The sequence below is a fragment of the Sturnus vulgaris genome, chromosome 6, assembly GCF_052056855.1.
Source record: "Sturnus vulgaris isolate bStuVul1 chromosome 6, bStuVul1.hap1, whole genome shotgun sequence".
NCBI lineage: Eukaryota > Metazoa > Chordata > Aves > Passeriformes > Sturnidae > Sturnus > Sturnus vulgaris.
In genome coordinates this window covers 15,541,927-15,564,260 of record NC_142248.1, presented here as the reverse complement: position 1 = coordinate 15,564,260, position 22,334 = coordinate 15,541,927, and the positions used below count along the sequence as shown (strand labels likewise).

Here is a 22,334-nt window from a genome sequence, read left to right as displayed (position 1 = left end):
GGAGTCACTGTCTTACTGACCTATGGACTCTTTTACATAGCAACGAGTGCTTTCGTTTATTTGCTATACGTTGTATTTCTTATCACAGTCCATAACTCTGCCCACATATATCACCTCGATTTTAGTGAGAGTCATGGAATGCTGACAGTACAGCAAAGGCGATTATTTCTGAACTCTCTGAAATATTAATACCGGTTTACTTCATCAGGAGAAGATTTGACAAATCTATTAAACAGATTTGTCATGGTGGCTAAAATCCTCAAAACTACAATAAACTTCTAAGATTGTATTTAGACAAAAGGCACTCTGTTTCAAGGCATTCTGGAGGTACAAGAGGTCACTGCAGTATTCAAGGATCAGGCTGCTTTACTAAAAGCCTGCTTATGTAGATTCAGGATATTAGGTTGAGAATCTTGGTTTATATACCAAAGGGTCACTGAAAGTAGAGTGGACTTTTAGGTGCTTTGGAGCTTCTTCGGGAAACTAAATTTTTAGCAAAAGAAGTTACTGTAAGATTTGTAAAAGTCTCATTGTAATCATCATATTCTATATGTTACGCTTACAAGTTGTGCTGCTCTGTAGAACTCCTGAGAGATGGGTTTGTTAGATGAGAAATTTTAAGTGGTAGTTGTTTATTCTGAAGTTTTGCAGAATGTGGTTTTAAAATTCTGCTTCCCTCTCTCATGCAAGACCTGATTTGTCATTTTCTAGCTGCTTATGTTGGCCAGCTCGCTGGTGGCTTTTTGCTCTACTAAATTCTGTGAAATTCTTTTAAGATCCTTTTTAGACATCCCTTTGTTTTACTTCCCCGAGGGCAGGTAATATATCAGAGCCAGCTCGCTGTTTAACTAATGTCTCACAGGTAGGGAGGGAGGGGAAAAGAAAAAAACAGGGTAGGGAGAGTGCGTCACATTGGAGGAGGGGAGCGAAGAAAAATGAGCTTTCTTAAACAAATCATGTGCAGAGGGACCGGCTGCCAGGGCTCAGGCAATTCTCTGCGGGGGCTCTGCTCTGTTCCCTGCGGCCACGATGGAGGAGGAAGCTGGAGTGCTGAAGGAGGGCTTCCTCGTCAAACGGGTGAGTGCTGTGGTTCCCCTGCGGGCTGCTCTGCTCCGACAGGGAATCTGCTCCCAGCAGGGGCTGGAGCGAGCCAGGGCTGATGGCGAGGGAGCCCTGACGGGTGCTGGGTCCGAGGCGCTCCTGCTGCTCCTGGCAAAGGAGCTCCTCCAGATGGGTGCAGGTGCCTAGCAGGACAGCTGCATGGACTGCAGCTGCTCACTCGCCGCCCGCAGGCTTCCCTGTGCCGGCATCCCTGTAGGGGAAGGTGAATTAGCCATCAGGATTGCCCAGGTGTTGGAAAGCCAAGATGTCTGCAGCTCGCACACACCTCTGCAGGGAGCACACCCACGGCAGCAGTGGGGGCCACCATGGCAGGATGGAGAGACAGGAGAAGTTCTGGCAGCCGGTTAAGAATCCTTGTGCCTTCTTCAGTGACATGGCTGTGCAGGGTTTCCCATTTCATATGAGAGAATGAAGAATAGATTATTCTTTTTGAAGGGGATCAGAGCAATGCAAACTCAAAAATGCATTTGAAATAACTTCATTTTTCCATACTCCTCAGGCAGTGCTGTTAATAAAATTTAGGCAAAATGTGGTGAAAAGAGCTGGAAGATTTCAACTTTCCCAGTACTTCTCCCTGTAGGACCAAGTCAATCATTGTTGGAACGCAAGGACACAATTTAGCAAGGGGTGCAAACTGCATTTAGTACTCTGTCTCAATGATTAATATGGTCCTTGATTGCATAGAAAAAAAAAGTGATTGAGAGGTTTATTCAAAGCTTTGCCACGCCTAGGGAAATGCTTTTCTACAGTACGTGGCAGTGTTTCTGGTGCTAACACGAAGGTAATCCTGGTCAGGAGTTTTCCTGGCTGGGCTCCTGGCCAGCTGGCCAGCCAGACACTGGCCATATGAAGTTCTATGTGGAAAAGGGGCTATTCTCCATCCTGCCTTCTGCAGCAAGGGCAGAGCAGTCCCAGCTCCCAGTCTCCTCTCTGGTCTACAGCTGTACTTTTTGGCTCTTAAGTGACTACTGATTTCAAATGGGAAGCCAAGGCACCAAGTGTGTGAGAGGAATAGGTTATGGGCAGCACACGGAGCTGTGACTGCCACAGGCTGTACAACATCACCCAAACACACAGCCTGACAGGAAGGAGACCACAAAGAGGACAACTAAAGGAAAGTGAGGGACAAGAGAACCAAGGATCCACAGAGAAGAAAGAAGAAAGGGATCGGATTGGGTAAAGAAAACAGCTTTCATAAGAAGAGAATAGAAGCAGGGAGATTATCTAAATGCATTATAAATGGCAGAATTATGCGCTGTAATGCGTTATAAATATGAAATGAATGTGTGGAATTCAAGTAAAGATAAAAAAAGGTAAGGCAACCTCCTGATAAAAGGGAATGTTTTCCAGAAGTAAATAATAGAGCCATAGCAAAGAACATACAGGGAAAATGGCTAAGTAACTTTACAGGAATGCAAAGGGAAGGAGAGAACAAATCCAAGATAGATAAATCGTATTTAGTATGGACTGGAAGACATAGGATCTATAGTGCCCTGGACTGTAGAGACTTGTTGCTCCACCTTTACCTGGAGATTGCTGGGTTTCCCCTTTATTTACAGAGAACTAATGAGCTCTGATTCATGCCACAACTGGACCTTACATGTTTCTTTCTTCTAGCCATTCCCACCCTATCTCAGATGTCAGAGCTTCCTTTACCTCCTGCTTTGCCTGCTGGCTGTAACACTCCATCCTCTGTAGAAACACAAGTCAGCTTCTTGCACAGCAAAGCTGGACCAGACACCATCAGACAGGACTGAGCCTGCCAGTGCCAGCCCTCACTGGCTTTGCTGTCCTCTAACCAGACTAAAGAGAGCTGGGGGCTGTTTACAGAAGAAAAATAGGATTTGTCTGTGTTATATAATCCATGAGGCATTCAACAGCAGTCTTTATTCAGTCTTTTGTCATTAAAAAGTGTATTTCCTTTACAGGAAACAGGAGTACAGGGAATGCTTTAGCCCGGGAGATTGGAGGCAGATGGGGTTGAAATGAACTTCTCATTAGCAGTAAGTGGGAGATGTAAGGAAAAGCCAATTCACCCAGTAAAGCACTTGCAAAACCACTTGGCACCTAGAGCCACGTCAAAATGAAAGAGAAAAAGGCACCACCCATGGTCACCAGAGAGGAGGAGCTGGTTGCCAAGAACCTTCACACATTTTGGATTTAGCCCTGTTGCTGCCTGTGCTGTCAGCAGAGAGGTGTGCACCCACATCAGCTCTTTGGGATAATTCATGTGAGCTTTTACAAGAAACAAATCGTGCCAGGAAAGAAGTTCTCCTGGCTGAAGAAAGAGCACAGCACTTTTCTATTCCTCTACGATTTTATAGTGATGGAGCTGTGCTATTTTTTTAGTTAAAATGTGTATTTCAAGGATATGGGAATCCTTAAAATCAGAGGGTTTTGGGAAAGCTGCTAAAGAGCAGGCCTCAGAGACAGCAGAACTGCAATTAGAGCTAAGCAGGAGTCATAAGATTTGTCAGCAAAAAAAGTTATATGAGATGTAGAAAGCAAGGACAAATAGAACAATGGTCTGTGTATTAACGCTTGACTAGACTAACTCCCTGAGCTGCAGAAAAGTATATCTAGCAAGATATTAGGAAGGTCTAAGCTTAATAATGAAGCTCTGTGCATTGTATTTTAAGGCTTACAAGCAGGTATTGTATTCGAAATAAGCAAGGATTGTTTTAATTGAAGGTACATGCACTTGTAGTGGTTGGATAAAACTACTGTCAATATGCTTTTGCTTTTTGTGCTTGGTCAAAAAACTTTCAAAGTGCCTTGTAACACTGACTTCTGCAGCTGCTCGAGGACGTGAGCTGCTGGCATCTTCCCATTGTCCCAGCCATGTAATGAGACTGATGCTGGAAAATAAAGCAGCTCGAGACGTGTTCCACAGCAGTCCCGTCCTGTTCGTGATTCTGTGCATAAACCCACGGCTGGCATTACAGGGAGAACCAGGACTCATGATCACTTCTTGTGCTTCTTTTCATACAAGAAGCCAAGAAGAGAATATGGTCATTCCTCAGTGGTTGTATTAAAATCAGCTCCGTGGAATTTTTTTCCCTCCAGGGACATGTTGTTCGTAACTGGAAAGTGAGATGGTTCGTTCTGCTTCAGGACAAGCTGCTGTATTACAAAATCGAAGGAGGCAAGAAGGAGCCTTCTCCAAAGGGCAGGATCCTTTTGGATGGCTGCACTATTACTTGTCCATGCCTGGAATATGAGAACAGACCGGTATGACTGGAAAATGTCACTCATTTTCTAACTTCTTCCTATCTTTTCCTCTCCTCCTGGCTTCTTTGATTACTGCAACCATACCACTCGGGTGTTTCCAGAATTAGGCCCAGCCAAATGCAAGCTGCCACTAGCAGTGTAACCAGGACGAGCACTGAACTCCCTCATTCAGTCTTTGCTCTTCTCTGTGCCCAAATGTGAGTCAGCTATTAACAAAAAAACAACCCCAACCACTACTCCTGTACACACAGTGAGGAGAAAAATGTAAATGCATCAGCCCAACAGTGTGTGGAGAAAGGACATGAACAACCTAATAAAATCTGAGGAGGGTGGGAGAAAAGGGAAATATCATCTGTGGTAGCTGTCTTAAAGACTGGGTATCCATGGGGTACTCCCAGGCAGCTAGATCAGACTCCTTTTTCCTTCACAATGGGATACTGCTGCTGTAGAAAGCTTTCTTGAAGAAAACATGCCTCCTGTGTTTCTTTGCTCTCCCAGAGGTAGCAGCAATGCAGATTTTCTCTGTGTGGCCTGCTCTGGTCTGCTCTCTTCCAATTACTAGGAGCTCCATGCATGTAAACCATGTTAATAACTGAAAACCCAGGGATTTGAGGGGGATAGAAGAGCCAAAAAAACAAAAACAAAAAAAAATATGCAAACCCAAACCCCAAACAATAAACAAATAAAGACAGACAAACAAACCACCAAAACCAACCCAGATTTGTGCTTACCATCCTTCTGAACACAAATTGCTCTGAACTGCTCGGGTGGGATGCACTGTATGCACTGTCAGACTTATTTGTGTCACTTGGGCCAGTGCTAAAAGAAGCAAAATGCAAGAGGAATGAAATAGCTAAATGATGTTATTGCTTTGTCCTTCTTTCTCCACAGCTACTCATCAAACTAAAGACAAAAACCAATACAGACTATTTCCTTGAATGTTGCTCCAGGGAGGAACGTGACTCTTGGGCTTTGGACATCACTGGAGCTATTCATGCTGGTCATCCAGTACAGGTACAAGAACTTCACAGAATGAAGAACTCTTTCAAACTGCTAGAAAATATCAGCCTCCAGTAAGTGTATATGATTTCTCCTTCTGTTGTTGCTCTAGTTTGCAAAGTGGATGGGGAGGGTCAAGGGAAGCTCCTCTCTGCACAGATCTGCTCCTGTGTGGCCAGGAATCTCTAAATTGGCTGCCCTGTCCTAGGTTTGCACATGCTTTAGCCAGGGAATGCACTTTTTCCTGACCATCATCTTTTGGGGATATGTGGGTTCTGCAGGGCACCTCACTGCTGCCTTGAATACCTTCCTAGTGAGCTGCAAATGTTCTCACTGGGCAGATGTATTACCTCAAAAGATGTAACATCAGGGAACACCGGGTGGTGACTTTGTGCCTTGTTGCTGTTTTCAAAGCTGATATCTGGAATCTAGACTAGGATTTTTAGGGTGCATCATCTTAAATAAGAGGAAATAGAGACTGATTAAGAAAGAGAAGAATTATATTAATTTGATTTGTGTTGAACAGGTAAATCGGGCTGACTATAGATCAGTTTGCAATGCTTTAAATTGAAAGATACTTTGTGAGGCATCTTGTTTAGTGCTGCTAGTAAGAGAATAAAGTTTTCCTGGAATGTACTTAGGACAGTGCTTCTGGGGGAGTACCTAGAATACTTCCCATCTTTATGTGGGTAATCATGAGGACATCCCAGGCACTGACAGAAGTATGCAGCTATTTCTGCCTGTCTCTCTCGTCTGCTGATGTTGTGCTGTGCTCTTGTTTGCAGCAACATAGTGGAGAGAATGTATGACAGCAGTACTGGAATTAAGCTGACCCGCAATTTGGATCAAGGCAACAGATATAAAGAGACCTTCACAGGTACACCTACTGCAGGCAAAGAGCCACCTCCCATCTGATATGTCACATTGCAGGGACAAAGGAGCTACTCTACTGCTTTCACAGTGGGATAAGCTCTGGCCCAGTGGAACCTGGCAGTGCAGCCAAGCTCTCCAACACCTTTCTCTCTTGCTCTTTGCATGTATGGAAACATACTTAGAACTCCACACTTCTGGTCAACTTTGCACTCCTCTGATAATCTTTGGGATGGTGCCAAAATATTTCAGCAAGTGAAAAGCTGTGTGGCAGGAGACCATCTGCCTTTCCTCAGAAGAGCACACTCTCTTGGTATGAGAGCTGCCTTTCTTCCTGCAGGTTCTGCCCTGGTGGACTGGCTCATCTCCAACGGCTTTGCTGTGTCACGATTCGAGGCTGTCACCCTGGCATCCATGCTGATGGATGAGAACTTCATCAGGCCCGTGGGAGTCCGCAGCACCGAGGCCACCCGCTCCAGCGACCCCTCGGAGAAATTCCTCGACGACTCCACTGCACTGTACATGTTTGTAAGTGATGCAGCTGCCAGCAGAGGCACCTTCTCTGGCCCTCGTCACTTGATTTGGGGTAGAGGTGCACAGCATGAACCAAAGGCAAATGTGCAGGCTGAGAAAGTAAATGCAGAAGGAGCAGCTCTAGCCTTTTAGTAGTACTAACACTGGCGCTTTTGCTGGACCCAAATAGCTACATGGCTATGGAGGGATCTGCAAATTACATAATTAGGCATTAAAAGAGGTGTGTCCCTGGAGTGCAGTGCTGTGTCTGCAGGTATTGGAGGCAGTGCTGTTGTTGTGCTACAGCTCAAGGCCACAGCACTTACACCAGTATGTGCAGATTTACAGCTGTAATTTGTTGTCTATGAATCTTGGTCCTACAAGGCTGAGCAGTAGAGCTATGGAGTAGAATTTATTCAGGAAATATAAGCTAAAACAGCTAAGAAAAATAAAATGGAAAATAAAATGCAGAATTTTGTACTTAAAAGTCTGTTTAGATTAAAAAGAAAAGTGGAACTGTCTTTTTTCTATTTGCAGGCTGAGACCAGTAAGAAAAATACCAGTTCCAAGGAAGAGGTGCATTTTAACATCTCAGAATTAAGTGGCACAATTGTGAAGCAAGGATTCTTAGTGAAACAGGTAAGCACAGTCTTCGAACTTGCACTGGGAAACAAGAAAATGTACACCTCTTAGGGTTCCTTAGAGAGTAAATGTGACTTACACAATGATGGCTGGACAGATGTGCCCAGCAGAACTAACTTGCATGTCTGTACTTGAGGTCTTGCAGTTAAGAATATCCAGTTATAAAGAAGTGAACTATGGAACTTGTTCAGGCAGAATTAATTGGATATTCTGTACATATTGAACATATACAGAAGGGTACAAAACAGCATCAAAAGCAGAAATATCACACAAACTCCAAATCCTACCAGAGGTGTTACATTCACTTCTAAAACTTTGGTTTCACCTATCCCATCCAGGTAGTGTGAACAGTGATTGATGTTTTGCTGGCTATAAGCAAATTTCAAAGTTGAGTAGCTTGACCTTTGTATGAAGTGGACATTTACCAGTGGGCAGTCACTCATGTACACATGGGTGTTTTGGTGGTAGTGAAACATGTTTCCAAGATCTGCAAAACATAGTTTCCAATCTTTGCTATGAACAAGATGAGAGTCAATTACTCTCTCAAAGCACGGCACAGCCACCTGCAAATGGAGCCCTACCTGCACTGCGTGGCCACACTCTTACTCTGAAGCCTTGCACCCAGAGCCCCAGTTGTGGTGTTGTGCAAACTGGATCACCAGACGCTTCCCAACCCTCCCTCCTCCAGCTGCCAGGGTGCCATGAGGGTTGGCAGGGTGCTGTGGGATCCCCACGGGCTGGCAGGGCAGCCCCCCATCACCATCACAGGACACGAGAGCTGCCCAGGAGCTTCTGCCCGTGATCAGCAGCAGCTAGGGACAGCCCCCAGCAGCCCCAGCCCTGGGCTGGCCCTGAGCCCCAGCACCAAACCTCCAGGAGAGGAGATGCTCACAGGGCCTGGAACAAGCCTGGCAGCAGTGAGAGGGTGTGGGAATCCTTAAAAGCAGAGGGTTTTGGGAAAGCTGCAAAAAAGCAGGCCTCAGAGACAGCAGAACTGCAATTGGAGCTAAGCAGGAGTCCTAAGATTTGTCAGCAAAAAAAGTTATATGAGATGTAGAAAGCAAGGACAAATAGAACAGTGGTCTGTGTATTAACGCTTGGCTAGAATAACTCCCTGAGCTGCAGAAAAGTATATCTAGCAAGATATTAGGAAGGTCTAAGCTTAATAATGAAGCTCTGTGCATTGTATTTTAAGGCTTACAAGCAGGTATTGTCTTCCAAATATGCAAGGATTGTTTTAACCGAAGTTATGTGTACTTAATAGTGATTGGATAAAACTACTGTCAATATGCTTTTGCTTTTTGTGCTTGGTCAAAAAGCTTTCAAAGTGCCTTGTAACACCGACTTCTGCAGCTGCTCGAGGACGTGAGCTGCTGGCATCTTCCCATTGTCCCAGCCATGTAATGAGACTGATGCTGGAAAATAAAGCAGCTTGAGACGTTCCACAGCAGTCCCGTCCTGTTCGTGATTCTGTGCATAAACCCATGGCCGGCATTAAGAGGGCTGTGGTGAGAGTAGAGAGCTGCAAAAGGACCTGACATAACCCCTTTGGAGCACATAGAGCATGGGGTTTTAATCTGAAATTAAAAGCTGGAATGATGGGTATAACCATTTGTTCCTGTCACTTTGCTTTTTTAGTTCTCAGCACAGGGGAGGAAGAGACAAAGGACTGTCAATGTATGAAGAAGAAAGATAAGCAGAAGGTCATGGGAATTACTAAGATGTTATGAAATATTTTTCTCTGTTGAATCTAAATCCTCTTTTTTGTTATTTATTTATGTCTCCCCTACAGCCTGTAGGAAAATGGTAATTTCAGGAGGTAGTAATTTTAATTCTTCCATGTTGCAGGGGCACAAGAGGAAAAATTGGAAGGTGAGAAAATTTGTTCTGAGAGCTGATCCTGCTTTTTTGCACTACTATGATCCCACCAAGGTACGTGAGTGGGAAGTCACCATCCCCAGAAATCCTTTTAGAGACATAAACATTATAATGAAGATACAATTACGCTGTAAATATTTCTATCACTCTGGTTCCTCTATCCATTTCCAGGAATTAGACCTCTCTGTCCTTACCCTAGGAGGTTATTCTTGTAGGATTTTGTATCCTTGCATGATCTGTCATTTTTCCCAGTGAGATTCCTTTTCCTTAGCCAAGTGGCAGCAGTCTTCTCAGGACTGGTCTTTTGGTGTACCCTCACAGTCTGGGACCATTGTCCTTCAGGGTTTCTTCCTGGTTGTGATTTTTCTGGGCTGAAATCCCACCATTTGAGGATCATACTGGTACTGGGACTTTTTACATCCTTATTTCGGCATTGAATAGGTCTTCTTAATGCCAAAGTATTTATAGGAATTTCTACTACTCAGTTTTAAACCTTCTCATGAAAAGTATAATTTATGTTCATGAATATAATAATCAATGCGAGCAACTCAGATATTTACCACAAAGAGTACCACAAAGCCAAACAGGATTGCGAGAAGAACATGTATATAAATGCTTTATGTGACTCTTAAAGAGAACAAAAATAATGTAACAGTGAAAAGAACTTACAGAGCCAGTTCATTTTTTGTTTCCTGTTCCTTCATGGTTTTTTTTTTAACTGCAACTTATTCTTGTAAGGCTATAAGCTGAAACTGCAGAACCTGAAGGCAAGAAACAAGAGTGCCAGCCAGCTAGGGAAAAGAGCCAGATGGTTCCCATATAGTCTCAGTGAAAAGCAGCAAGCTAAATACTTACAGAAATATATACAATTCAGTATGTTGCTATTGATAAAACCTGTGTGATTGCCTACCCTTGCGCTTTTAACTGATCCACACCATGCCCAGCTACATCAGAGAAACATCTGGGACTGAAAAAATACAGTAATGCATTTAATTACATGTTCTAATTGATTTCTCTTGTGACATAGATGTTTCATGCCTGGAAAAACGAGCATAATGTCTCCAACTTCATAGAAGTAATGCATAGTAATGCATGTGCTCTGGGAAATTATATTTTCAAGCTATACCTTGCTTCCCTTTCCTTTGCAGGAAGATAACAAACCAGTAGGTGGATTCTCTCTTCGTGGGTGTCTAGTCTCAGCTCTGGAGGACAACGGAGTCCCAGCAGGTGGGCACAACCCTCTAAAATTTCATGCATTTATGTTTATGCCATAGAAATACAGTCTTTGGGGGTGGGTTTGTATATATGGGTACTTGTATGCACAAGTGGGCATACTTCCCTTTGCAAGCAAGGGAAGAGGCATGTCACAATTCCCTCTTCTGCTGGGTTGTCCACACCAAAGGAGACTTTTTTATATATATATCTTGGGTGTTCTCTCTACATGGGATTTTCTTAGTCATATGACCTTTGAGACAGTTCTAAGACTGATTAATATCCCAGAGTTAACAGACAAATAGAAAACACTTCCTTTTTAGATGTTATTTAACTCAAAGTGTTGAGGCATCCTCTGATGCCAGCCATTTCTATGTCCTTTCAACTTATGCTATTACCTTTTCCTTTCTGACCTCCTAGAACCCAAATGTAGGGGAGACATAAAGACAGCAATAAAAAAACAGTTCTGCTGGAACACAGAAACACAGACTTAGCTCAGGCATTTGTCTAGAACCTCAGCCTCACAGATAAGTGTTTCTGCTATTAAAGCAATTTATTTTATGACAGCAAGCACAATGTGTAGATATCAAATACAGATACGTTTTAGAGTGCACAGTAGTTCATACAACCTATGGCAGGAATGTCTAGACTATATTTTCTTAGAATTACAGAATCAACAAATGGTTTGGGTTGGAAGGGACCCCAAAGATCACCTAATTCCAATCCCCCTGCCACAGTCAGGGTCAACTTCCACTTAACCTCTTTGCTCAAAGCCCTATTCAACCTGATCTTGAACACTTCAAGGGGTTTTGAAGAGGGAAAGCAAAGACACAAAAGCTTTAGATATCTTATCCATAATAAAAAGGAAAGATTTCATTCTCTAATTCACAAAATTCAAATTCTTCCCTATGAAGCTTCATATCTGCCAGAAAGATTTTCTCTGTACACCCTCCTGATCTGTCGGGTTTTTTTTCTCTGCAGGAGTGAAGGGCAATGTGCAAGGCAACCTTTTCAAAATCATCACCAAAAATGACATTCATTATTACATCCAGGCCAGCTCCAAGGCAGAGCGAGTGCAGTGGATTGAGGCAATCAAACCACTGACATGAGCAGTGTGGATTCCATGCCAAATGACAAACCACACATATGACCAAGTTCCTGCTTTGTCTGGGAGTGTTGTTTTTCCCTTAATAGTCTATTTTCATTATTTGAATCACTGTAACACCTACCAGTTCTTGGCAGACCATGCAGACCAACTCATGTAGATCCAGAGTAATTCCCCCACTTTGAATTTACCATCTAACCAAGACCAAAACAGGTGCATACAGACAAATGGGGTTTACAAAAAAACGACGAGATACTCCAAGATGGAAGAAAAGGATCTTTTGTACAAGTATTCAGTCTATGTCTGACACATCCAGGTTGTGCTTTATCTTAAAGCAGAATTGTTTTGCTCCTTTCCCCTTTATAAAGGGGCTCATAAACTTAGTAAAGACTGAAACATCTAAGTCATGAAAGGTGCTGGTGTCTGTGGCTGCCTTTCTTGATATACCATATGAATCTTATGCTAAGCCACAACCCAGCTGCCAGGGTAATAAGCATTGCAAAACAAACAAGGGGTCTGTCTGTCCATCCATCTGCTCTACTGTTTAATTCTCTGTTAGACTGGAAAAGAACAAAGGATCTTGCTCTCCACCGTATAGGTAATACTGGTAATGTCCCACATCAGAACAGGATCCTGAGTATCAAATCAGACCAGTGGAAGTTCCAGACAATTTCTGGTGCTGAATGTATTGGAAGAAATCCTTCAGCCATAAAACCAAGACTTTTTTCTTCTGATTATTACTGTAAGTCCATTTATGTTGGAGCATCGTTTGGACAGAGAACTATAGTAGCAGTTCTCACTATTGCTTTTTCTATCTTAAGTCATTATTTTTTCCATTATTTGGCTACTAAGCTTGTCTTTGATACCATTAAATATTACAAAGAACAACTCAAACCAGTGCATTTGAATTTCCTGTGTTTTTTAGAGATGTGATTTTTCTGAGAGTACAGTTCGAGTATATGAAAAATAATGGTTTCATACACTGCAATTTTAGATTTATGTGTAAACTGAGACACGAGAGGGTAAAATGGAATGTAGAATATTATTGAAATACCTGATCAGCCTGCTGACACACTATTTTCATAAAATTTCTTGTTTTATCTGAGGACCTGTATCTGACAGCCAGATTCTGCAGAGCCTTCAAAAAGGCAGCATGCTCTCTATCTTGCCTGAAGTCATAGGGGAATTTGATAACCCTCTATCTACTGATTCATTTCTGTACAGATGTTTTGTTCTCTGAGTTGGGTACTGAAAAGAAGTCCCTTCATCACCACAGGCAGAATATGATACATGCTTGTTTATTTATTTATTAAAATAGCTATGTATTTAGGATTTTCCTCAAAAGCTACAGCAATGAAATAACAGCACAACACTTACATGCGTTCAAATATTTAAGAGAGCTTGTAAAAAATTTGCCAGCAAAGGTGCAGTTTTAATTAGACACAAGAACGGGCAGTGCAGTTTCAGCTACAGATACCATTTCCTAGGGCTGGTCCAGAGAAGACTGTGAAATCCACAGCTGTTAAAACCTTTCAATTCCGGAAAAGCTGCCTGCAAGAGACAGGGTAAGGCAGGTAAGGCATTTATTGCTCTCTGCTGGGGAACACAGATGCTTTTGTGCTGAATGAGCAGAGCCTCTACAAAAAGTAATTCTCTCCTGATAGCATGACCCTTTCTGGGGCCCATCAGACTCTCTTATTCATTTACAAGAAAATCTCCTGCTTCTCTTTTCTCAGACCCACCACCTTCATAATGCCCAGTTCTAGTCACAAGGCTAACAACAGCCACCCACCACAGAGGAGTGAGCTCTGCCACCTGGCATGCCTGAGGGGGTAAGAAGCCATAAGGATGTGAGATACTGCATAACATCATAAATCTTGCAGTTTGGGAGGCCAGAAGTGGATCTCAGCAAAGGCTTTGAGATTTATCCAGACCAGCCATAGCTCTGCAATTGCTATGAGTGTCTATGGGGGGAAAAAGTGTGTATCTCAAACACATCAGCGAATTAAAAAGATACAGTTCCCATTCCCCAGAATCTGCCAGGGGAATACGACAAAACAAGTCTGAGACAAGAGAAAGTACATTTTCCTCTGTCCTCTGGTGATATTGTGGTCTCCTTTTTTCAAGCCACTTTGGTAAGCTTGATGTCCCCTGAGATCCGCAAAGCTTTCACCAAGCTCAGAGGCTGAATGCGGTGAGTGAAGTCACAGAGCTGCCGTCCATCAAGCAAGACTCGTATTTGCTGGTGTTCACATAGGAGCTCCATCTGCAGTGGAAAAGGACAGGGAAGGGTGTTAGAGATAGCAGCAGGACTGATTTCAACAGATTTCTTCTGAGATGATACTGCAAAGCTCTAGTGGGTACTCTCACTATGATTAGAGAAAGGGATGCATCTTTCCCATAAGGACTTGAACTGTTGCTGTCTGTGCCATACTAGACTAGTTAACCTGGCAATGTCAGTGGCTGGCTGTTTGTGATCATATACATAGGCTTCAGTTTTTATCCCCTCCTCTTCTCTACCCTATTCATAGTGCCTGAAAAATTACCTTGAACGTGTCGCCTGCTGTAAATGGAAAATAGGGAATAGTCTTCTCTTCTCTTCCCCATTTCCCAGCAATTCGTGCATTTCGGGTGATGGATTTCTCACTGAAGTTAACGGTAAATAACAGCCCAATGTCTTTGTTGACATCCACTGGATCACAGAGCAGAGTCACTGAAAAGCTGAAAAAAATCTATGAAATGACTGGAACTTTCAAATATGACAGGACATGGTGAACATGACAGATGCTTATAGAGACTAGAGACAGCTGTTGGTTTCATGTCAGACTGAAACACATGACTTAGAAACTGGAGAAAGGGATGAGACCCAGCTGGTCTTTGTTTCCTTCCCCAGTGTCCAGTAGAATGCTAGTGATTTCTGATGTTGCTTTCCCTTTGTCTTGACTGAAATGAAACCCTTCAACTTGTACTCATTTGTGTCCTAAAAAAGCTTATGGCATACCCTTCACCAGTGGAAGCAGTGGAGTTGATAGCTGTAGTGCAAAAAAGTGTAACGATCATAGTTGCTGTTATCCAGATAAAAGACAGCAATGAACCTCTACCTCCTGTGCCAAAACTGGTTTTTAAATGGTGTTGATTCCAACCCCCCACAGACAACCAAAATTCAAGAATTGAATCAGATGAGAATTACACCTCTTCCTGGAGAAGAAATGCCACTTGTGTGTTCCCTCCAGTTCACATTAGATAAGGGCAAGGAGTAGAAAATCTTGTCAGGGCAGTCAGAAAGGCCAAATGGTGAACTCCTCCCTGACCTTTTAATCTTAGACTGAGTGCAAGAAAATTAAATAAGGCCATAAATTGTTAATCTGTTTGACTTTCTTCCTTCAAAGAGCACATATGTCCAAGAAAGTGTCTCAATTCAGAAGGAGGTAGGAGCATGTATATCAGGGTGAAGCCCCCAGTAGTCTTTTCACCTACCTCTTGGGTTTGGGGTGTACCATGCCTATGATTGTGAGTTTCATGGTTGGTCTCAGGCCACCTTTAATTTCACCAACATACTGCTCCACCTGCAGGGAACAGTGAAAATGGCTGCAGTGGGTCATGCTGTGGGTAAAACAGTTTTAACAGCTGCTTTGATCACCTGATATAACTTGGGTTTATTTTTATATGTACAAAAGAAAAGTATTTCCAGCTCAAAGTACTTATGGCACTCTAGTGACACAATAAATCTGGTAAGAGCACTGCAGTTGCTCCGGTTGCAGCAGATGAGAAGCTTTGTAGCAGCATGATGTGTGGCACAGACTCTGCTTGAACCTACTCTGTCCTGCCACCTCAAATTTGCTACCAGATTTTGGTGGGCTAACTTGGCACCATCAGGCTTACACCAGGCCAGGCAGCCCCTGTCCTCCACTGTAAAAGCAGTGTAGATGCTGCCCTGCCACTGCATATTGACCACATCCTCCCAGTCCTTCTGTGACAGTGACTTTGAAAAGTCACACTTTTTCAGAGGCAAAAAATGGCTTCTTGGTGGATCTACGTTTGTCCTGTTCACAGAGACCTTTGGTTGCAAGCTGCACCCAAAGATTTGAGCTACAATTACTTTTTCCAAGCAATTCTCTAACAGAGATGGTCAGTGGAGGAACTAATACAGGCCATAGCTGACATGGAAATATTAAAGACAGAGACTTTGGAAACAATTGATAGAGATGTTTTGACCTTCATTTTCAGAAATTGCTTTAAAATGTAAATGTCAGAATACCACACTGCAGCATGTAATCATTCCCCATGCAGATTCACTTAGAAAGAAGCTGCTATAAACCACTAAATGTTATTGGCAACTTGCGCAACACTGATAATACTCCAAGGCAATGCACAGCAGACTCTGTTTGAGATAAAAAGAGCTTTATCGTTCCAGTGTTCCAAGGTAAAAACTCAGGCAGTTTTGCTAGAAGACCTGCACAATATATGCACAAGTTGAAGATAAAAAATGTTTTGCCTGTACCTCATTTCCTAATTTTATTATACTAGTTGTATCTTCTGCTAAGATGACCTTATACAATTTATTTTCCCACTTTGATATTCTCATCCAGCTACCTTTAGAGCTTCACAGATATATTAATAAACCTCTAATTCCTAACAAGGTCAATATTGGAAGTATAATTTTGAAATTTACCTTCAAAAATGACAGCAGTACTATTAATTGCTAAGACTGTAAATTTACTCTTGCGGGAGTGTACAGATGGCTCCAGCAAGTATGTTTTGAACTTCGTAACGAAAGAAATGCAATCAAGCACTTGATATGTCTTATATAAGGAAACTGGTTGTCAAGTAAACAATCTGACTCTAGGGAGATAAACTGAATAAAGCAATTAGAAAGTAGGTAACAAGCATTAAAGATCTCAGGATAAATGAAGTTCATGCTCATACACGTCTCATGTCCCATTGAAGCTTCTTCCTTGCCTAGAGATAAGGTATGAAATACTATCCCAAACTGAAAGTGCACATTGCAAAATTGTTAGTGCAGAGGTGCACCATAATAAGTACCATCACTAAAGGCACAGGGTATCAGAACTGAATAGAACAAATGACGACCAAATGGTCTCAACAGTACAGCTCATCCAGCGTGGCTGGAGAACATTCGGAGGCGTGACTGCCCACACACCATTTATCTGTGGACACCTAGTTAACCGTACAGCTGAGAAATACTCAGGAGGCTGTAGGAAGTAATGGTAGAAACTCCTGCAAGCTTCTTGCAGAGGTCATTGGTGGTCCCAGCATATGCACATGGGCACAGCTCCCATCCCGTATTTTCCATTCAGCAGCCCTGGGGACTGGCTCCGTCACTTACTTTGGCACACCTCTCCTCTGTCATCACCGCTCTCCCTCTTACACTTGCCTCGCCGCTGCAGTCCCGGAGGAATTTTTGTTTTGTGTGTCAGGACAAAAGCAAACAAAAAGCCCGGAATAAAGGGAGGATGTTGAGGGGGGTCTTATCTCTGCCGAACAGTGGCCGGACACCACCCAGCGCAGTGGCTGAGTCACGGCGCTCTGCGCCTCGAACCTCTGGGGGAGGCTCACAAACAACGCGCTGTGAGGGCAGGGGGTGCCCGCTGCTGGGCCTACACATTGTTATACGAGTATTGAGAATTCCGGGTGAGCGTGCATGACGTACTCGTAAGGTACTCTGTATAAGCATACAAACCCCGCATCATATATTTATTGATACCAACTCTCTCTTCTCTCAAAGGCATAATTACATATGTGTAAATATATATACACAAAATTTACAGCCTTATATACACCTACATATTAGCCTGTACACCCTATATGTACACCTATACATACTGTATACGCTGTAGATGTGTATATCTATTTATATGTCAAGAGATTTGTATGAATATATATATGTATGTATGTATGTATATGTATAGCAGAGTGAATTATATGTACAGGGTTATACAGCTATACAGGTGGTACATATATCCCACACACGTATGAACGTGTGTATGTAGGTGTACATACATGCACACACACACCCGCAGCCGGCCACACCGACCCCGCCGTCTGAGCCACGCCCCCTCCCTCACGGACCTCTGCGTCCTCACAGGGGGCGGAGCTTCGGGCGAGAGCCAATCAGAGCCTCGCGAGGCACCACCGAGGGGAGGGGCGGGTACGTGGGGCGGGGAGTGGGCGTGGTTAAAGGGGCGGAGCTTGCGCTGCCCGGCCTCCCTCGGCGGCGTCAGGCGCCCCAAACAAACATGGCGATTTATTTACATTCCGCCCCGGCTCGGCCAATGGGAGGGCGCCTTGCCCGCGTGCCCGGCCGGCGGCGCGGTCAGCTGAGGCGGTGCCCAAGATGGCGGCGCCGGGGGGCTGCGCTGCCGGGGCGGTGCTGTAGCGCCCAACGCCGCTGGGGCCGCGCCCTGCCCCGCCAGGGAGCGCGGCATCGCGGCATCGCGTGTGTCACCCCGTCCTGGGTCATCCCCTCGTCCTGGGAAGATGTATTCTTTTGGGAACGAAGAAGCGGACTCTCTGGAGCGTCTCTTCGGGTTTTTCTGTGAGTGCGTACGGCGTGGGCACTGGGAGCTTGCACAGGCCTGCGTGCCCCAGCTGAGCCAGTGGCACGGGGACGGCCCTGGGAAGGTGGAGGCAATTCTTGAGGCTCTGGTAGCTTGCCCCGTGGGGGTAAGGTAAGTGAGATACTGCTCTGGTTCCATAGACTTGAATGTGAAGTGGGGGGGAGCAGTTAGCTTGGTGTTGGCTGTGGGAGACAGGCAGAATCAGGGAAGTAGCACTTCAGTGCTGAGGTGTCTTGTGATGCTGTTATTTGAACTTTGATGTCTTATCACTGACCAAGAACGCAGCAGGCTGCCCATCCCACCGGGATAACGAGTTTTGTTCATTCACGTAGCTGATATGGTGATTGATACAAGCTTAAAACTACCTGGAAGTATTTTAGAACTGATCTTGTTAGATTTTACTGAAGGAAAACGACCATGTCCTGAAATTACATTTATTTGAATCTGAGCTAGGGTTAATTTGGAAATGGAACCACCAAGATCAGCGGTGTAGTTATTTAAAATGTTATCTTGTTTCCCACTCTTGAAAAATCTCCTAATTTCTAAAACTGCAATTCTAAAAAAATTCAAATTATGCTGTTGATTTCTTGTTTCTCTCACACTGTATTTTAGAATGGCATCGTTTTACTCAATTCCAGTTACTTTTTATCTCATACTTTTTCTTTTTTCAGTTAGGCATATATGAAGAGTGACTTTCTAGCAGTTTAGGGAACATTGGTATTGCCCCTGTCTAACCAGATGATCATACTTCTTCACATTAAAGTTTGTGTACCATTTCAGTAAAGGTTCTGGGAAACAGTTTACACTGACAGCAGCTGAAGGAGTCTGGAGGAAGATGTGCTCATGGTTAGATGAATATGGCTAACAGCCGCATGAGACATAAGACTTTTCAATCTCTTGATCTTTGATAACTGGACTATCACATTTAAAGATTTTAGTTAGTAGTGCTGAGATTTTTAAAGGGCAGGAAACTATATTGTGCTTTCTCCTTTTCCTAGTCGCTTTGACAGTACTGACTATGTTCCTAACTGTGTAGGCTTTTGGGATGTTGAAGTACTGGAGCACGTGGAATGCTGATGGAAATTAGAAGGACTCTTTGTTTAATTGGTACATTGCTTCACTTTCAATTTGCATACAGAGCTGCATTTGGGCTTCTGTGACCTAAGATTTAGTTTCATTTTTTTGGGTAGATATAGGCAGAACAGGAAATAGCACTGTTTGGCAAGTGGTCACATTTCAGTGAAATCTGCTGAAGTGCTCAAAGAGAGCTATACACACTGAACTTTAGACCAGAACTAGATTTCTTTGTTTTGAGGAGCTATGCCAGTAGTATTTAGCCGATCTAAAAGCAGTTATTTGCACAGCAGAAATCACTGAATTGATGTGCAAGAACACTAATATTCTAGTTTCTTTGCATTTTTTTCCTTTGTCTTTGGCTACTTACTTGTCTTTGTTTTTCTCTTGTTTACTCAAAGAAATACAAAATCAAAATGACCTCTGGATCTTGGTGATACAGACAACCTTGTATAATCCACTGTACATGCTTCTTGCCTTTGTAGATGGGGACAGAATTCTAGCCCATGGAGAACTGCATGGCTTTGGCTTCTTGTGCTGGAAAAATGGCTTGCCAGGAATCAGGTACAGAAACGTCTTGATGACTTCCAAATGCACTTTATAGCTCTGACTTCCAAGTGCACAATATCTCCCTAGTTGCTCATTTAAATGTAGGCTTTCCCACATTTCATGGAATTAAGTTCTCAAGGTATCTGGAGACATGCACTGCTTTTGCATTTAACAGATTTATCAAGAAAGAACTATAATATTCACACTGAAGAGAAAAACTAGAATTTTTAAAAAATATATTAGAAGCTAACATTTTAGCTTTTCACATTCATATAAATGAAAATCATGAGTGTATCAACTTCTGCATTTGTGTAACACCTCTCTTACATTAAAGATGAAATAGCTCAGGCATCAGACAATTCTTTATAAACTTTAGATGGTGAGGGATGTGCACACTTCTTTTTAAAAGTCACTTGTCCTTGGCACTACTTAGACTTGCATTTTTTATTTACATTCTTAGAAATCGGTGATTTTGTGATTCTTGATGAGGTCTCTGTTTCCAAATGTATGGATAAATAAAATCAACTGGTGTGAGAGCAGAACCTGACTGGAATAGCCTTTAATTGAGGATTAGGTTACTTCAGAGAGATATTTTAGTCTGCCTCGAAGTGCTAATGAAATAACTATGATTATGGTTATATGCTAATGTAAATAAAAGTTTTATTGGCTAATGTATTTTCCATTCTTACACGGTTTCAGAAACCTCTTCCAGTTGTTCTTCAGAGAGAAACTGAATTTTTATTGTTCTTGGAAGAACTACAGAAAGATGTCTCTGAGGAAGTCCTAAAGGTGAGCTACTTTATGCCCTATTCCTTCTTGTTCTGCAGTATGCCCAGCTTCATCAGATCGAAGTTAATGTTTCCTGCTAACTGCCTGAGATGTTAATGTGTTATTAATCTTCTAGGCAAGTGAGAGAGAGTGTAATTCAGATTCCTTTGTGAAGTTAATCCAATGTGCCTGCAAGTGATTTCTCTGGCTAGAGTGGAGGCTGCAGGCAGGCAAGGATCAGGTTTTTCTACATGCCTTTTCTAGCACACATCAGTCCTGACTGCAGCTGCTTACCACAGTCTTCAGTCCACAGACACCTGTAATTATCATAAACCTACAACCTGCTGTGAGCCAAAATAAACTATAGTCAATAAGCACATTTTTAAAGTATGTGTATTTTCTTTTTCTTTCTTCAGAGATTTTAATTTTCATCTCCTATGCACCCCCTTTCCCTCTTTCTGAAAGTTTTTGGATATTCTGCTATTACTGCTGACATTTCCTAGGGATTGGTATGATGTGTGTTCTGAAGTCCAGGATCCAGTTTCCATTATTAATTAAAAGATGCAGGCTGATTTATTTGAGAAGCGTGTGGAAATATGCAAGGATGGATTTATATGAAAAGCAACTAGAGGGCAGAATATCAGCAAAGTTACTAACAGAACTGTCCTAATTTGATGTTAGTTACAAAAGCTTCAAATTTGATGTGGTGTATGAAATGTCATAAGAAGTTGCTTCTAGTCCTATAGATTCTAACTCCTTAAAGATATTCTTTTTTAGTTTGTCCATTTTTTAAGAGGGAAATGAAAATTTACTGTATTCAGGGGCTATTTCAGCTTAGGGAACGTTGTTCAGTATTTCACTAAGGACACAGAATTAGCAATTACAGGATGAAAACAAGCAAGGTGAACTTGAATGTTGATTAAAATAAATCTGCTTGAAGTCTGTTAATGAATAATGAAGTCTGTGCATGTTACGGTCTCACCTCCGAGGTCATGAATGATTCCACCGTTGTCCATACTGTCCACCAGTGTTGCACAGAAACAAGAGATTCAAAAATCTCGTATTTTTGTCACAATTTCTGTCAGAGGCATGTTGGTAGGTAGAGTTAGATTTTGATCCAGCAAGTAATATTTTAAAAAAGGGTATTGTGGACTTGCTTTCTCTTCTCATTCTTTGTGCACACCAACCACCTCTCCCCCGTGTAATCTCTGAGGTGTCTCTGAGCCAAGGACAGCACTCACATAAGTCCAGGAGTACCAAAAGTGCTGCTTGAGTGCTGTTCAACTGGCTTGTCCCTCACCTTCCCAGCTCTTACTGGGTGGGCTAATTGGGAATTTTTGTTTATTGTTTTCCCCTTCCTAGTTCTGAAATTGTAGGTTTGCATCTGATAGGTAGAAAAAATTTTGGTACTTAAGAAAGGTCTTTGAGACGGCTTCTGAATCTGTTGATCAGTTTTAATCAGATTTGAAAAATTGATGAGGATGATATACTTGGTAGATAGATGGTACAACTCTGGAAAAGTAGGATGAAAAACCCTGCCACCAGTCATTATGCTCTTAGTCACCTGTGGAGATACAGTTACATTAGGATATTGCGTAGAGGTAGAATATGGCTGTGCTTCAGTCATCCCATAGGAGCTGCTGTGGTTCCTTGCTTGTATATGTTCCTTATAATGTACTTGTGTTTTACAGGATTCTTTGTATTTTGTTACATATTCAGGCATATCTACTCTTCTAATAAAGATAATGGACAAGGTGGACCATTATTAATGGATTTCTTAGGTAGTATGGTAC

The 22,334-nt window shown here is 42.7% G+C and overlaps 3 protein-coding genes across 8 annotated transcripts in view; 2 read left to right on the top strand and 1 right to left on the bottom strand.

Annotated features, from left to right (window-relative positions):
* Positions 1-911: 911 nt before the first annotated feature.
* PLEK2 (pleckstrin 2) lies at positions 912-12,617 on the top strand. Of its 2 annotated transcripts, none has more exons than XM_088167123.1 (9): positions 912-1,077; positions 4,189-4,353; positions 5,245-5,426; positions 6,138-6,229; positions 6,563-6,750; positions 7,273-7,374; positions 9,226-9,309; positions 10,404-10,482; positions 12,171-12,617. In XM_088167123.1, exons 1-9 carry the CDS (start codon positions 1,030-1,032, stop codon positions 12,503-12,505), a joined length of 1,275 nt encoding a protein of 424 aa, XP_088023249.1. In that variant the 5' UTR covers positions 912-1,029; the 3' UTR covers positions 12,506-12,617. The 2 variants fall into 2 exon arrangements, with proteins under 2 accessions (XP_088023249.1, XP_014724926.2); XM_014869440.2 differs by having other exon boundaries at positions 915-1,077; positions 11,449-12,466.
* A 239-nt stretch (positions 12,618-12,856) lies between these two features.
* Positions 12,857-17,121, bottom strand: LOC106849057 (galectin-related protein A-like). 2 transcript variants are annotated; one of them, XM_014869448.2, is made up of 5 exons: positions 16,920-17,118; positions 15,050-15,138; positions 14,119-14,293; positions 13,655-13,838; positions 12,857-13,123 (listed from the first exon to the last, which is right to left on the bottom strand). In XM_014869448.2, exons 1-4 carry the CDS (start codon positions 16,941-16,943, stop codon positions 13,695-13,697), a joined length of 432 nt encoding a protein of 143 aa, XP_014724934.2. In that variant the 5' UTR covers positions 16,944-17,118; the 3' UTR covers positions 12,857-13,123; positions 13,655-13,694. The 2 variants fall into 2 exon arrangements, with proteins under 2 accessions (XP_014724934.2, XP_014724933.2); XM_014869447.2 differs by having other exon boundaries at positions 12,857-13,838; positions 16,920-17,121.
* Positions 17,122-18,053: 932 nt separating this feature from the next.
* Positions 18,054-22,334, top strand: part of ZFYVE26 (zinc finger FYVE-type containing 26) — a 48,110-nt gene continuing 43,829 nt past the window's right edge. For 3 of the 4 annotated variants that reach the window (XM_014869429.2, XM_014869430.2, XM_014869428.2), the window contains exons 1-3: positions 18,056-18,261; positions 19,710-19,788; positions 20,473-20,562. In XM_014869429.2, coding sequence (XP_014724915.2) covers positions 18,071-18,261; positions 19,710-19,788; positions 20,473-20,562 — 360 coding nt within the window. In that variant the 5' untranslated portion in view covers positions 18,056-18,070. Of the gene's footprint in view, positions 18,262-19,709; positions 19,789-20,472; positions 20,563-22,334 lie in introns of all 4 variants that reach the window. The other variant, XM_088167118.1, reaches the window with a different exon arrangement.

Bases quoted from the DNA above. Each gene is read 5' to 3' on its own strand.
- PLEK2 (XM_088167123.1), top strand. From the start codon at position 1,030: ATGGAGGAGGAAGCTGGAGTGCTGAAGGAGGGCTTCCTCGTCAAACGG. The intron at 7,375-9,225 runs GTAAGCACAGTC...TCCATGTTGCAG, and splicing joins AAGGATTCTTAGTGAAACAG to GGGCACAAGAGGAAAAATTG. The intron at 9,310-10,403 runs GTACGTGAGTGG...TTTCCTTTGCAG, and splicing joins ACTACTATGATCCCACCAAG to GAAGATAACAAACCAGTAGG.
- LOC106849057 (XM_014869447.2), bottom strand. From the start codon at position 16,943: ATGACAGAGGAGAGGTGTGCCAAA. The intron at 14,294-15,049 runs GTAGGTGAAAAG...GATTTTTTTCAG, and splicing joins GTACACCCCAAACCCAAGAG to CTTTTCAGTGACTCTGCTCT. The intron at 13,839-14,118 runs GTAATTTTTCAG...TTTCCACTGCAG, and splicing joins CAGCAGGCGACACGTTCAAG to ATGGAGCTCCTATGTGAACA.